Raw genomic sequence first — 13,212 nt, forward strand, 5'->3', positions numbered from 1 at the left:
TGAGGATGATGATGAGCTGCAGTTTGGCTCCACTGGTCTGGTGTAGAACAGGATCTCTGGAGGCTGTTTGCAACTGTGGTCACAAAATTCAATGTTCTGGGAGAATTAGAAGCAGCTCCATTTTTTGGGGGCCTCTTACACAGCTCAAGGTCTGGGCCCCAGAGCCTGACGGTGAGTATGCCCATAAGGCCCACTCATAAGTCCACTTATATGTTCCACCCACAGATGAGTTCGCTCACAGGGAGTGGAGTGTGTAGGGGATGTGTTATGAGTTATTGTAGAGGATCTAATATGTGTGCTTATGGTATGTAGTTTATAGGGATACCAGTTTGTGCAGGTGATGCAGTGTGTTTGTGTGTAGTGGAAGCAGTGTGTATTTGTGTATAAGGGATGTATTATGTGTTTCTGGTTGTGTGTTAGGGATGCATTGTGTGAATCTGTGTTTGTATGCATAAGGGATGCAAGGTGTGTGTCTGTATGTGTGTGCATTGAGTGTAAGAGATGCATTGTGTTTCTGTGTGTATGTAAGAAAAGCAGTGTGTGTGTGTTTGCATTGTCTGTTTCTGTGTATGTGTGCAAAGGATGCATTGTCTTTGTGTGGGGGTTGCATTGTGTGTGTGTGTAATGGATGCATTGTGTGTTTCTCTGTGTGTAAGGGAAGCATGTTGTGTTTCTGTGTATGTATAGGGATGCATTGTGTGTTTCTGTGTATGTATAGGGATGCATTGTGTGTGTGTGTGCACATAGTGTGCCCTGTCTTGTCCTCTGTCCTATAGAGCTGTCCCTTCTGTCCCTTAGAGCTTCTTAACCCTCCTACTTCTTCTTACTCCCCCTTCTTCTTCTTACCCCCTCTTCTTCTTCTTCTTCTTCTTACACCCCACCTTCTTCTTACCCCCTTCTTCTTCTTACTCCCCCTTCTTCTTCTTACTCCCCCTTCTTCTTCTTACTCCCCCTTCTTCTTACTCCCCCCTCTTATTCTTACTCCCCCTTCTTCTTCTTCTTATCTCCCCTCCTTCTTATTCCCCCTCTCCCTCTTCTTACTCCCCCTCCCCTTCCCCCCTCTTTTTCTTATCTCCCCTCCTTCTTATTCCCCCTCTCCCTCTTCTTACTCCCACTCCCCTTCCCCCCTCTTTTTCTTATCGCCCCTCCTTCTTACTCCCCCCTCTTCTTACTCCCCTTCCCCCTCTTCTTCTTACTCCCCCTCTTCTTCTTACTTCCCCTTCTTCTTCTTACCCCCCTCGTTTTCTTATCTCCCCTCCTTCTTACTCCTCCCTCTTCTTACTCACCCCCTTCTTTTTCTTATCTCCCCTCCTTCTTACTCCCCCCTCCCCCTCTTCTTATTCCCCCTCCCCCTCTTCTTCCCCCCCTTTTTCTTATCTCCCCTCCTTCTTACTGCCCCCTCTTCTTACTCCCCCCTCCCCCTCTCCCTACTCCCCCTCCCTCTCTTCTTACTCCCCCGCCCTCTCTTCTTCTTACTCCCCCCTCCCTCTCTTCTTACCCCCCCTCCCCTCTTACTCCCCCCTCCCTCTCTTCTTACCCCCCTCCCCTCTTACTCCCCCCTCCCTCTCTTTTTACCCCCCTCCCCTCTTACTCCCCCCTCCCCTCTTCTTACTCCCCCCTCCCCTCTTCTTACTTCCCCCTCCCTCTCCTTACTCCCCCCTCCCCTCTTCTTACTCTCCCCCCTCCCCTCCTCTTACTCCCCCCTCCCCTCTTACTCCCCCCTCACTCTCCCCCTCTTCTTACTCTCCCCCTCCCCTCCTCTTACTCTCCACCCTCCCCTCCTCTTACACCCCCTCCCCTCTTACTCCCCCTCACTCTCCCCCTCCCCTCTTATTACTCCCCCCTCCCCTCTTCTTACTCCCCCCTCTTCTTATTCCCCCACCTCCCCTTACTCCCCCATCCCCTCTTCTTACTCCCCCTCCCCTCTTCTTACTCCCCACCTCCCTCTCCACCTCCCCTCTAACTCCCCCTTCCCCTCTTACTCTCCCCCTCCGCTCTTCTTACTCCCCACCCCTTCTTCTTACTCCCCCTCCCCTCTTCTTACTTCCCCTCCCTCTCCTCTTCTTACTCCCCCTCCCTCTTCTTACTTCCCCTCCCTCTCCTTACTCCCCCTCCCTCTTCCCCTCTTCTTACTCTCCCTCTCCTCTTACTCTCCCCCCTCCCCTCCTCTTACTCTCCCCCTCCCCTCCTCTTACTCCCCCTCACTCTCCCCCTCTTCTTACTCTCCCCCCACCCCTCCCCTCTTCTTACTCCCCCACCTCCCCTCTTACTCCCCTACCTCCCCTCTTACACCCCCTCCCCTCTTCTTATTCCCCCCTCCCCTCTTACTCCCCCTCCCCTCTTCTTATTCCCCCCTCCCCTCTTACTCCCCCCACCCCTCTTCTTATTCCCCCCTCCCCTCTTCTTATTCCCCCCTCCCCTCTTCTTATTCCCCCCTCCCCTCTTCTTATTCCCCCCCTCCCCTTTTCTTATTCCCCCCTCTTCTTATTTCCCCCCTCCTCTCTTCTTATTCCCCCCCTCTCCCCTATTCTTATTCCCCCCTCTCCCCTCTTCTTATCCCCCCTCCCCTCTTCTTGTTCCCCCCCTCTCCCCTCTTCTTATTCCCCCCCTCCCCTCTTCTTATTCCCCCCTCTCCCCTCTTCTTATTCCCTCTCTCCCCTCTTCTTATCCCCCCCTCCCCTCTTCTTATCCCCCCCTCCCCTCTTCTTATCCCCCCTCCCCTCTTCTTATCCCCCCTCTCCCCTCTTCTTATCCCCCCTCTCCCCTCTTCTTATCCCCCCTCTCCCCTCTTCTTATCCCCCCTCTCCCCTCTTCTTATCCCCCACTCTCCCCTCTTCTTATCCCCCCTCTCCCCTCTTCTTATCCCCCCCTCTTCTTATTCCCCCCACCCTCTCCCCTCTTCTTATTCCCCCCACCCTCTCCCCTCTTCTTATTCCCCCCACCCTCTTCGTATTCCCCCCCTCCCCTCTTCTTATCCCCCTCCCCTCTTCTTATCCCCCCCTCTCCCCTCTTCTTATCCCCCCTCTCCCCTCTTCTTATGCCCCCCCTCTCCCCTCTTCTTATTCCCCCCTCTCCCCTCTTCTTATTCCCCCTCTCCCCTCTTCTTATCCCCCCTCTCCCCTCTTCTTATCCCCCCTCTCCCCTCTTCTTATCCCCCCTCTCCCCTCTTCTTATTCCCCCTTCTCCCCTCTCCTTATTCCCCCTTCTCCCCTCTTCTTATTCCCCCTTCTCCCCTCTTCTTATCCCCCCTCTCCCCTCTTCCCTCTTCTTATCCCCCCTCTCCCCTCTTCTTATCCCCCCCTCTCCCCTCTTATTCCCCCCACCCTCTCCCCTCTTCTTATTCCCCCCACCCTCTCCCCTCGTCTTATTCCCCCCCCCTCTTCTTATTCCCCCCCTCCCCTCTTCTTATTCCCCCCCTCCCCTCTTCTTATTCCCCCCTCCCCTCTTCTTATTCCCCCCCTCCCCTCTTCTTACCCCCCTCCCCTGTAGCTGGCCGAGCCGGTCTCCAGTCCGCGGTCCCGGCCGGAGTGATGGGAAGGTGCACGCTCAGTGTGCACTTCCTGTCAGTCCGGCCGGTTACAAGAAACAGAAACTCCGCGCGGAACACGAGTTTCTGTTTCCTGTAACCGGACGGACTGACAGGAAGTGCACACTCAGTGTGCACCTTCCCATCACTCCGGCCGGGACCGCGGACCGGAGACCGGCTCGGCCAGCTACAGGGGAGGGGAGAAGCTGCTGCAGCCGTCTGAGCGCTCTTTACAGAGCGCTCAGGCGGCTGCAGCATTTAAAGGGCCGGCCCACCGCGGCCAGTCCTAAAAGAATTTCGGGCGGCCTGGGGGGCAATTGCCTCCCTGCCCCCCGGCCCAGCCCGCCCCTGATTTAATGTAACTAAACTCCATTATTTTTTGCCTGGATTAGGTATTTTTGTAAAAAAAGAAAAAAACAAACTAAAAATCTGTCAGCACTGAAGGGGATAATGGAGTGAGCTGGATTTTCTGTTTTTATTGTATAAAAAGGCTCCCAGCAGCACCCTACTTATGCATATTCAGGTGAGTTCAGCCAGCCCCCTGTTTTCTCATTTAAAAAAAATAAGGACATTGATTTTACTAAGATATTGAGAGTTTGTTTCAAAAGATTGTCTGCAAATATGGTTACATATTTGGTATTATCATTATAATTTTGTTTTGTATAAGAGTATATTTCGGCAGTGCCACACATTTAATAAAAAAAAGCATTCAAGTAATTTATGACAAATTAAGGAATGTGAGAACAGTAGTTGACACGGCCATGCCCTAACATGACAGATTGCCAGGTGTACAATCCATATCAATTATATCATTTATGTGATATATATAGTATCTGTAGAGTTATATGGTGTAAGAAGGTTACTGCAGGTGGTGGGTGGACAAGTTGTATGAGGTGAGACACTGGTAGACTGTTGTATAGAAAGCAGTTAATCAGTTACGTGACATGATTTCCAAAACCAGGGAGTTTTTTTTTTAGGGGATTTTCTTAAAGGTTATGGTGCAATAGCAAATTCTTGTTCTCTTTTTATGTTTCCCCTGTGTCAATGACAATAACAGCTATATTTTCCATAATACAATAAATCTTCATTATAAGAATATCCAATATTCAACTGCTGGAGTCTTTACAGTAAACGTTTGAAACCGGGTTTTCATTTTTCAATGACATTTTGTAAAAAAATTTAGCCCTCAGACTAGGCTTCTGGTAGAGGACCTGAGAATGAGGAATATAAAAAAATACCACCACAGGTGAGAGTGTATATGTAAGATGTAATATGATAAATGCATGTTCCCGGTGTGCCCCTAGTTCCCTTTTTTTCTTTACTATGTAAGTTTGGAGTCCAAACCAGTTTCCTTTTGGGTTGAGCACCATGCCCAGCCCCCCAGCTTCAGATGCCCCTTTGAAGGTGACCACATGAAGGTATATATTTAAGGGGGTTTGGATAGTAATGTCACTTTAATTATAAGTTTTATTTGGTATATAGCAAACATATGATATGCATTGTGAGTATATATATCAGAGCACTATCACTTTAATTGTTTAGTTTTGATACTGCATTTGCTTGTGTTGTTTTTTTTTTTTCATCACATAAAGTTTGCATCAGATATTTACAATGCTCTTACAACAGATTACTTGTGTGTATATTTATTTATATACAGTGACAATGGCTGATGAGAATTTTTTTTGGGCTCATAGAATTCCACAGGGGGCTTGTGATGGCCCAGCATTGTAAGGGTTAAAGAGTAGCGTTTGAGCACTGAACGTTTGAACTGGAAGGGCTTGAGTCTATTCTTCATCCTACGATATCATGTAACCAGCAGTTTAAAGCATATTAAAACTCTGCAGAAAATGCAAAATACTGCCAGTCAACCACCTATTATCCCAGACAGGCTGGCAGATTTATAGGAGAGAGAGAGATCATCAGTAAGTTCCTCTACCCTGCTCATACATTTAGATACGCAGTCACAATGTAAAGAAAAGATTTAGCAACTTTTATAAAAATAAAATGGGTCCAATAAAGGGACATATTTTGTTTTAGGAAAAGTGCTTCAATAAAAGAAAATCTACAAATACAAAGATATCTTAAACTTTGGGGAATTGCTATTAAAAAAAATATGATATAACCTAAATATACGTAAATAAAGACTCTTATTCACATTTTCTTATGCTACAGCTTCCTAAATGGTGCTACTCACAAACCTATTCAACATAAAAAATACATCATTATAAAAGAAAGGAAAGAAAATCAATTCATTATACCAGGTGTTTCCAACCAGTTGCCATCTGGGCTGTCGGGTGGCAAGGGAGGCAAGAAGACGGCAGCTGGGATAGGATGTCATGTCGGCATCATTTCTAGGCGTGCGAGGGACCTGTGCAAAAAGAGCACAGTGATCCCATCACAGCAGTAACCACTGGCCACCAGGGAGAGGCTCCACTCCAGTCCCCACAGAGCAAGGGAGGCTGGGTAGACCTCTTACTTACTAAATGTGTGTGTGACAGTAATTATATGTGTCTTTGATTGCATGTGTGTGGGTCTGTGATTGTGTATGTCTGTGATTATTTGTGTGTGTGTGTATCTCTGTGATTGTATGTGTGTGTGTCTGTGAGTGTCTGTGATTATGTGTATGTCTGTGTGTGTATATCTGTGATTGTGTGTATGGGTCTGTGATTGTATGTGTGTGTGTGTGTGTCTGTGAGTGTGTGTGTGTGTGTGTGTATGTATGTAAATATGTGTATATATGTGATTGTGTGTATGTGTCTGTGATTGTATGTGATTATGTGTGGTTCAGTGGTTGTGATTTTGTATGTCTGTGTTTATGTGTATGTTGTATATTTCTGTGTGTGTGTTTATGACTGATTGTGTGTGTGTATAGGTCTGTGATTGTATGTGTGTATAGGTCTGTGATTATATGTGTATAGGTCTGTGATAACGTGTGTGTGTGTGTATGTGTATCTGTGATTATGTGTATATGTATATACATGTTTATGTGTTTAGTAGATAGCTCCCTAATTTGGTATCCTTAAATATGGCAATCCCACATAAGGATAAAAATTAAAGGAGTTATCTACTAAACAAATGAAATATAAACATTTTAAAAAGGGCTTTTGAAGTTTTATTATATAAATTAATTATAATATATATTTTATGTGCAGCCCAAGACTATTCCTCAATGTGGCCTGGGGAAGCCAAAAGGTTGGACACCCATGCTTTGTACCTACTTTTCTATGCAGTATAGTAAGATACTTTCAAAATTGTGTACAAATGATTTTAGCCGTGAAGAGGTTAATTAACCTTCTGTAGTTGTATCTCTTGTGATTCTCTATAGCAGATTCTGATAGTGGTTCAAAAATGTGACTCTAAGAATCAATATTAACATATGGTCATTGCATGCTCGCACCGAAGGTGTTAGTGAAAAATATATATACATTTTCAATATAATTGGACGGTGCGATTAAAATTTCTACATCACAAATACAAATATGATTGCTTTCAATTTCTTCTAATAATATTTTATTCATAATACACATCTATACTTTGTTACCAGAAGAACGCCCACGAGACATAGACTATTATTCATTCTTCTAGAAGTTCAAGAAATGATATACCTAAGGGGAGATGATTTAGGTATCATAACATTGAGATAGTAAATAAATAAAATGCAATAGAAATTCTCTGAAATCTGTTTTGAAAACAGCACCAGGGTTTTATTTTATTGTCAAGTACAAAAAAGATTTTTGAGAAATGTATTCAAGATTATTGTGCTTTCGACCTAAAGCAGGAATACATGACACAGCCATGCACTAAACATGGCCTGTTTAATAAGAAATGCAGGAACGAAAATCCCAAGGCAGCATCACAGCTAATAATAATGTTAGCCCATTTGGATTACTGATGTCTCCAGTGCAGAATAGATGAAATAGTAAGGGACTTTTTGGAGAGTGAGCAAATTAATACAGAGTGAATCATTTGAATGTGAGGCTACATAATGAGTTCAGAGACTGTACAGAGTCAAATATTTGAAAATATATTCATGTATATTCATTAAACTGGGAGATGCGTGGAATTGACCATAGATCAGCAAGTTGTAGGCCACACCAGCAGAACTGTAAACATTCTCCAAGTAAGGTTTTGATACATTTTTACCATTTTGGCCTTACCGTTATTAGCCCTTTTCAATTTTCCAGTTTTTGTGCATAACACATACATGTTGCATGGGATTATTTGGAAGAGGCTGGTTTTGTAAATGAATCTCTCTCTCTCTCTCTCATATATATATATGTGAAAAGATTCTTGCACTCCAATCCAAAAAATCTTGTTGGTACCTGGTGCTCTGGCAGCAATAGTCATATATCCAAAAAATACTGGCACTCCAGGACTTTTTCAATCTTTATAGTTTTCTTTATTCAATACAGGACATCAACGTTTCAGCTCCTCGTGGAGCTTTCATCAGGATATATATATATATATATACATACATACATATATACATACATATATATATATATATATATATATATTTATTTATTTTTTAATATTCTTCTTTTTTAAATAGATATCAAGGTAATTTGAATATGCTGATTGCTTTTTTAGCTTGTTTTATGCATGTATTTTAAAGGAGCACTATAGAGTCAGGAACCCAAACATGTACTCCTGACTAAAACCACCATCTAGCCCCCCCTCTGGTCCCCATTTGCCTACTAAATATAGTATAGTCATACTTGTATTCAAGTCTGCAGCTGCTGGTTCTGCGCCTGTCTACCTCTGACCTGCCTGCTGTCTGCTGACATCATCAGAAGTGGTGGTCTGAGCCAATCACAGTGCTTCCCCATAGGATTGTCTGAGACTGTCAAGGAGGCAGATATGGGGCAGAGCCAGCATGATTCAAACACAGCCCTGGCCAATTAGCATCTCCTCATAGAGTTTAATTGAATCAATGCATCTCTATGAGGAACATTCAGTGTCTGCATGCAGACGGTGGAGACACTGAATGGCAGCGGCACTGCCCAAGGAATCTCCTCTAGCAGTCATCTAAAGAGTGGCCAGTGGAGTTATCACTAGGCTGTAATGTAAACACTGCATTTTCTCTGAAAAAAAAGAGAGTTTACAGCAAAAAGCCTAAAGACAATGATTCTATTAACCAGAAAAATACAATAAGCTGTAGTTGTTCTGGTGACTATAGTGTCCCTTTAAAATGTGATGTATTTACTCATCCGTCTATCCTGATACTCTCCAAGAACGTGTAGCCACTTTCAATATGTTGATACATTTTGCATATTTTGTGTTGAAAGAAAGTGCAGACCAGTTAACTAAACCATTACTCACCTTCGTAATGATGATCATCTGGCCCATGTAGGCCATCAGTCCCTTGGTCACTGTTAACTGACTGGAGCAACATGCTGGAGGCTTCACTTGCAGAAATGATTTTAAAGGAAGGGTTGTCTTTCTGTTCTTTATTCACTGATGTGCTACTCGATAAAGGATAGTTAATGCACTCATATCCACTGTAAATAAGAAAAATAGGGTTGGTATCATTATTACTATTTTTTATTATTATTTATAAACAAACAAATTCGAGACTAGCAAACAAAATTTGTAACCTGATGAGTTGGACGCACAGGGACAGAGGGGTTGATGGCCCTGCTCACTGAGCTTACATGCTAGAGGGAGTTGGGAATAGTGACCCAAAAGGTAAGGGTTGGGTAGAAAAGTAGGTTGCTAGTATAGTACTCACAAAGGACATAGTGTTTTTTGTTTGTTTGTTTGTTTGTTTGTTTGATTCTTTGTTTGTTTAGGGATTCACTGCACATGGTTCTAAAATACTTTTTTCATCACACTAAATAAACTAAGTACAAATGAAGGACATGCAAACTCCACAATACATACAAGGAGACAAACAAAAATGAAGAATAGATCATTGATTTTTTTTTTCTTGTAATGACCTAAAACCTTGAGCTCACAATTGATAAGAATGCAAGCTGATTTTATACAACTACATCATACAGCTGAGGTCTTAATGTAACTTTCTGTTTGATGAATTGAAATTTTTAAATAAACAGCAAACATGCAATTTCAATCCTTTACGCAACGTTGAGGGTTTTTCATTATTTTACTAATGTCACACATTTTCAGCCTTGACTCAGTTCATGATATAAAACTTACAATGGGGTTTGGAATGTTTTTCCTTCAAATTCTTCTATTACGTCTGAAGAGCTCGTGGTCTGTTTTTTTGTGGGCTGAACGTATTTTATTCCAGCACTGATCTTTAAGACCCGTCCATTTTCATCTGTAAATAAAACAACAAAAGAAAAAAAGAATAGAATTCACAAAAAAATACAATGATTAGAGACGGATATATATCTTAATATGATAAGAGCTGAAGAACACTTTTATAACAAATATGTCAATTGGCATCTGCAGTATGGCTACTCCCACCCCACAAAAAATGTTCTGTGCATACCGTGATATAATACAATCTAGTAGCCATGACTCTTTGTGGAGCCCAAGGCTGTTGCAGCCATTTCTGAATTTACCACACTACAAAAAAGTTTGACACTTCGACACTGCAGATGTTTTGCACTACACCTTCCATGATGCTTTGCCAGCATTATGGGTGTAAGAGCATTATGGGGGATGTAGTCCACAACATCTGGAGTGTCAAAGGTTGCCTATCCCTAATCTAGGGCATTCGCAGTTTCCTCCATAGACCTCCATTTTGTACTTTTGCACATATACTAGTATATACCAGTGAAGCAGGCTCCTGACAGATGAATCTGGTGCCTCTCTGTCATATTTCTTTATGTAAATTGTTTAAAATGTTAAAAAGGGCTATTTTAGGACTATTCATGCCTTTGTTGTACCTGTAACAAAATTGCAATAACTAAATGAATGAAATTAAAAGAATAACACGTTTTGTAAACTGTACATAATATATATAAGGATTTCTCTGAAATGCTACTTTAAAAAATTGGCAATTATGTTCTCTCTCTACTTTAAACATATATATTCATTGATTTACAGCAGGGGTTCCCAAAACCAGACCTCGAGCAACCCCCACCAGTCCAGGATTTAGGGATTACCCTGTAGTGGCTAACGTGTTTTTTTTGTTTCTTTTCTAAAAACACCTTAGACACAACTGGGTAATCCCTAAATCCTGGAGGGTACTTGAGGACTGGGTTGAGAACCACTGATTTACAAGTATTTGTACTTCCCAAGATTTAGACAATTATATGTGACTATCCATAACCAGTGGCGTACATACCGCGGTCGCAGGGGTCACAGCTGCGACCAGGCCCGTCACTCCAGGGGGCCTGGCTGGATCAGTTTTGCACCAGGGCCCCATGGATTGTGTGTATGCCACTGTCCATAACCTTCTACTAATGAAAAAAAAACTGCAATATTGCATACAGTGGCACCATCAATAATACGTACTTCATATAAGTCAGTTTAGCTTAATATTGCAGATTAATTAATATTATTATAATATAATCAAGAAATAGTAAGTCTGCTACTTGAAAATCAAACAATTTCTCAATCTGTAAGTGATTGCTCTTGAAACGCTGTTCAAACCTTCAGTCCCAGTAACTGGTTAAAGCTAAGGCATGTTTCCCACTCACCAATGTAATCATATTTTATATCTGTGTGCTTTAGGCATACATAAGTAAGCTTGAGAATGCAGATAAAAGTAACATTTCATCTACTCTATACATTTGCTGGGTAAATAGCATGCACAATACATTGGTGTAATCTTAATCTTCCTACTGTGAGACTTTTTTCATGATATACATGCACATGAAATTAATATATACACTGAAAAAGATCATTGCCATCTGAGTGAATCATTCACTCCGATGGTTTCCAAGCCCATTAGGTAATATCTATAATAAACTAATTAACCTGTTTTGGTTTTTTTCCCTCTTTGTTACCAAGATAAGCACACCACTACATTAATTCCTTAATTTATTTTTACTATAAAACATTCAACAAACTGACATTTTAAAAGCAAACTCATAAAATAAAATATTTCATATTATCACCTCCTTATTATTTTATAATGCATGCCCATATTTAAATACCTTATTTCAGTGTTTGGATTATCTTTGCACCATGGGGGCAGCCATCTTTAAAGCCACTTTGGTCAGAAATACAAATTATCCAGCTAAAGCCCACATAGATAACTAGGAACCTTCACTCATTCACAAACCCACTAGCAAGTAATGGGTATCTGAAAAAAGCTTACTTAAACCATTTAAACTGAACAATTTAGCAAAATGCAACAAGATACGTTTTAATATGATAATCCAGACAGAATTTCCATCATAAATCTTACACTCTGGAACCAATATTATAATAACCAGGACCCCTCACACCACAGACTAACTTCTTTCAATATTACACCTTTATGTTCCGGTATCTAGAAAAGCAATATCGTAACATAGTGTGCCAGACCTACATATAACACAGCAAACGTAATACTAGTTCACATAATATATCACAATGTTGGAACAGATCAGCAGATTTAAAAATGCAACATTATAGCCAGACCCGAGTGTCCGTCTGTAAAATGTCCATACATACATATAAAAGCTATTATTTTGAGCGAGATTCCTGAAGTGTACTCTAGGAAAACGCCATATTACAGCTTATGCTACCTTTTATCCAATCATGAGAATGGATATCCTCTAGATGTCTATGATCACATACTGCTTACACACAAACAGAAGTGACATAAAAGCCTGTCTGCAGATGTAGTCAGGTTCTCAAGTGGAAAGCCCAAGAGTACTAATTAAGTGGCCCATGAAATTGCTTTATGCATAATGATGGAAGCCAATTTTAACTCTACTAGAATGCATTCCCATGAGTCTGAATTAGGAAGCCAACCTGACCACACACTCACCAATAAGAAGCCATTTATCATGCATTAAGAGTGCTCTACCTTCCATAAGACTCATTTCTTAGAGGTAACATGGTAAAGGAAAGAAGTAATGTCTCCTTCATTTTTTTTCAAATCTTCCAAATTGTATGAACACTTAATTAAAAAGTTTTTTATGTGCCTGCTGTTGTTCTGAAATATAGCTGCTAGAATGTAATCAGCTCCAGCAAAATGTGGCACAACAGACGGAAAGGGAGTCTGGACAGACGGAATGAATCAAATCCCAAGGAAATACAGAAGATGTTACATTTGTGTTCTACAATACAAATTCCGGTCTATGAAGCAGCATATAAAGACTGCAAGGATGGCATCAATAATGCTTAGATTTTGTTTTCAACAAATGCATTTATTTACAAGAACACAATATGAAGATGGGTAGGAGTAAATAGAGTTATCCAGATTTCTTTGCATGCCACTAAAATAGCAAAAGTTAAAAGAATAAGATAAAAAGGTTTCTCCTACTGTCACTCATCTTCTCATGTACTGTTATCTGTCCCTGTACTAAGCATGCTGCTCTATATTAAGGTGTCACACAAGGAACAACCGTGCATTGTCCTACAACAATCATACAAGGGTCGGATCAGTCGGATATGCAAATGGTGTAGGTTCTCTTTGTAATGGCAAAAGTGAGCAAAACATTTTTGAGACCTGACCAGGAACTTACCAATGCAAGCTACTGACTTTCTCTAAGCTTTTACTAGTTCTCCGACTTCTCATATTCTCTGTTTTTGTTGAATGCAATTACTTAGGCTCTTGC

At 41.7% G+C, this 13,212-nt stretch overlaps 1 protein-coding gene across 1 annotated transcript in view; it reads right to left on the reverse strand.

Moving 5' to 3' along the window:
* The window catches only part of MORN1 (MORN repeat containing 1), a 287,891-nt gene that overhangs the window by 160,249 nt on the left and 114,430 nt on the right, over positions 1-13,212 (reverse strand). Inside the window, exons 9-10 of the mRNA XM_063436724.1 lie at positions 9,686-9,809; positions 8,849-9,027 (exon numbers count right to left, since the gene is read on the reverse strand). Coding sequence (XP_063292794.1) covers positions 8,849-9,027; positions 9,686-9,809 — 303 coding nt within the window. The remainder of the gene's footprint in view (positions 1-8,848; positions 9,028-9,685; positions 9,810-13,212) is intronic.

The sequence above is a fragment of the Pelobates fuscus genome, chromosome 11, assembly GCF_036172605.1.
Source record: "Pelobates fuscus isolate aPelFus1 chromosome 11, aPelFus1.pri, whole genome shotgun sequence".
Classification (NCBI taxonomy): Eukaryota; Metazoa; Chordata; class Amphibia; order Anura; family Pelobatidae; genus Pelobates; species Pelobates fuscus.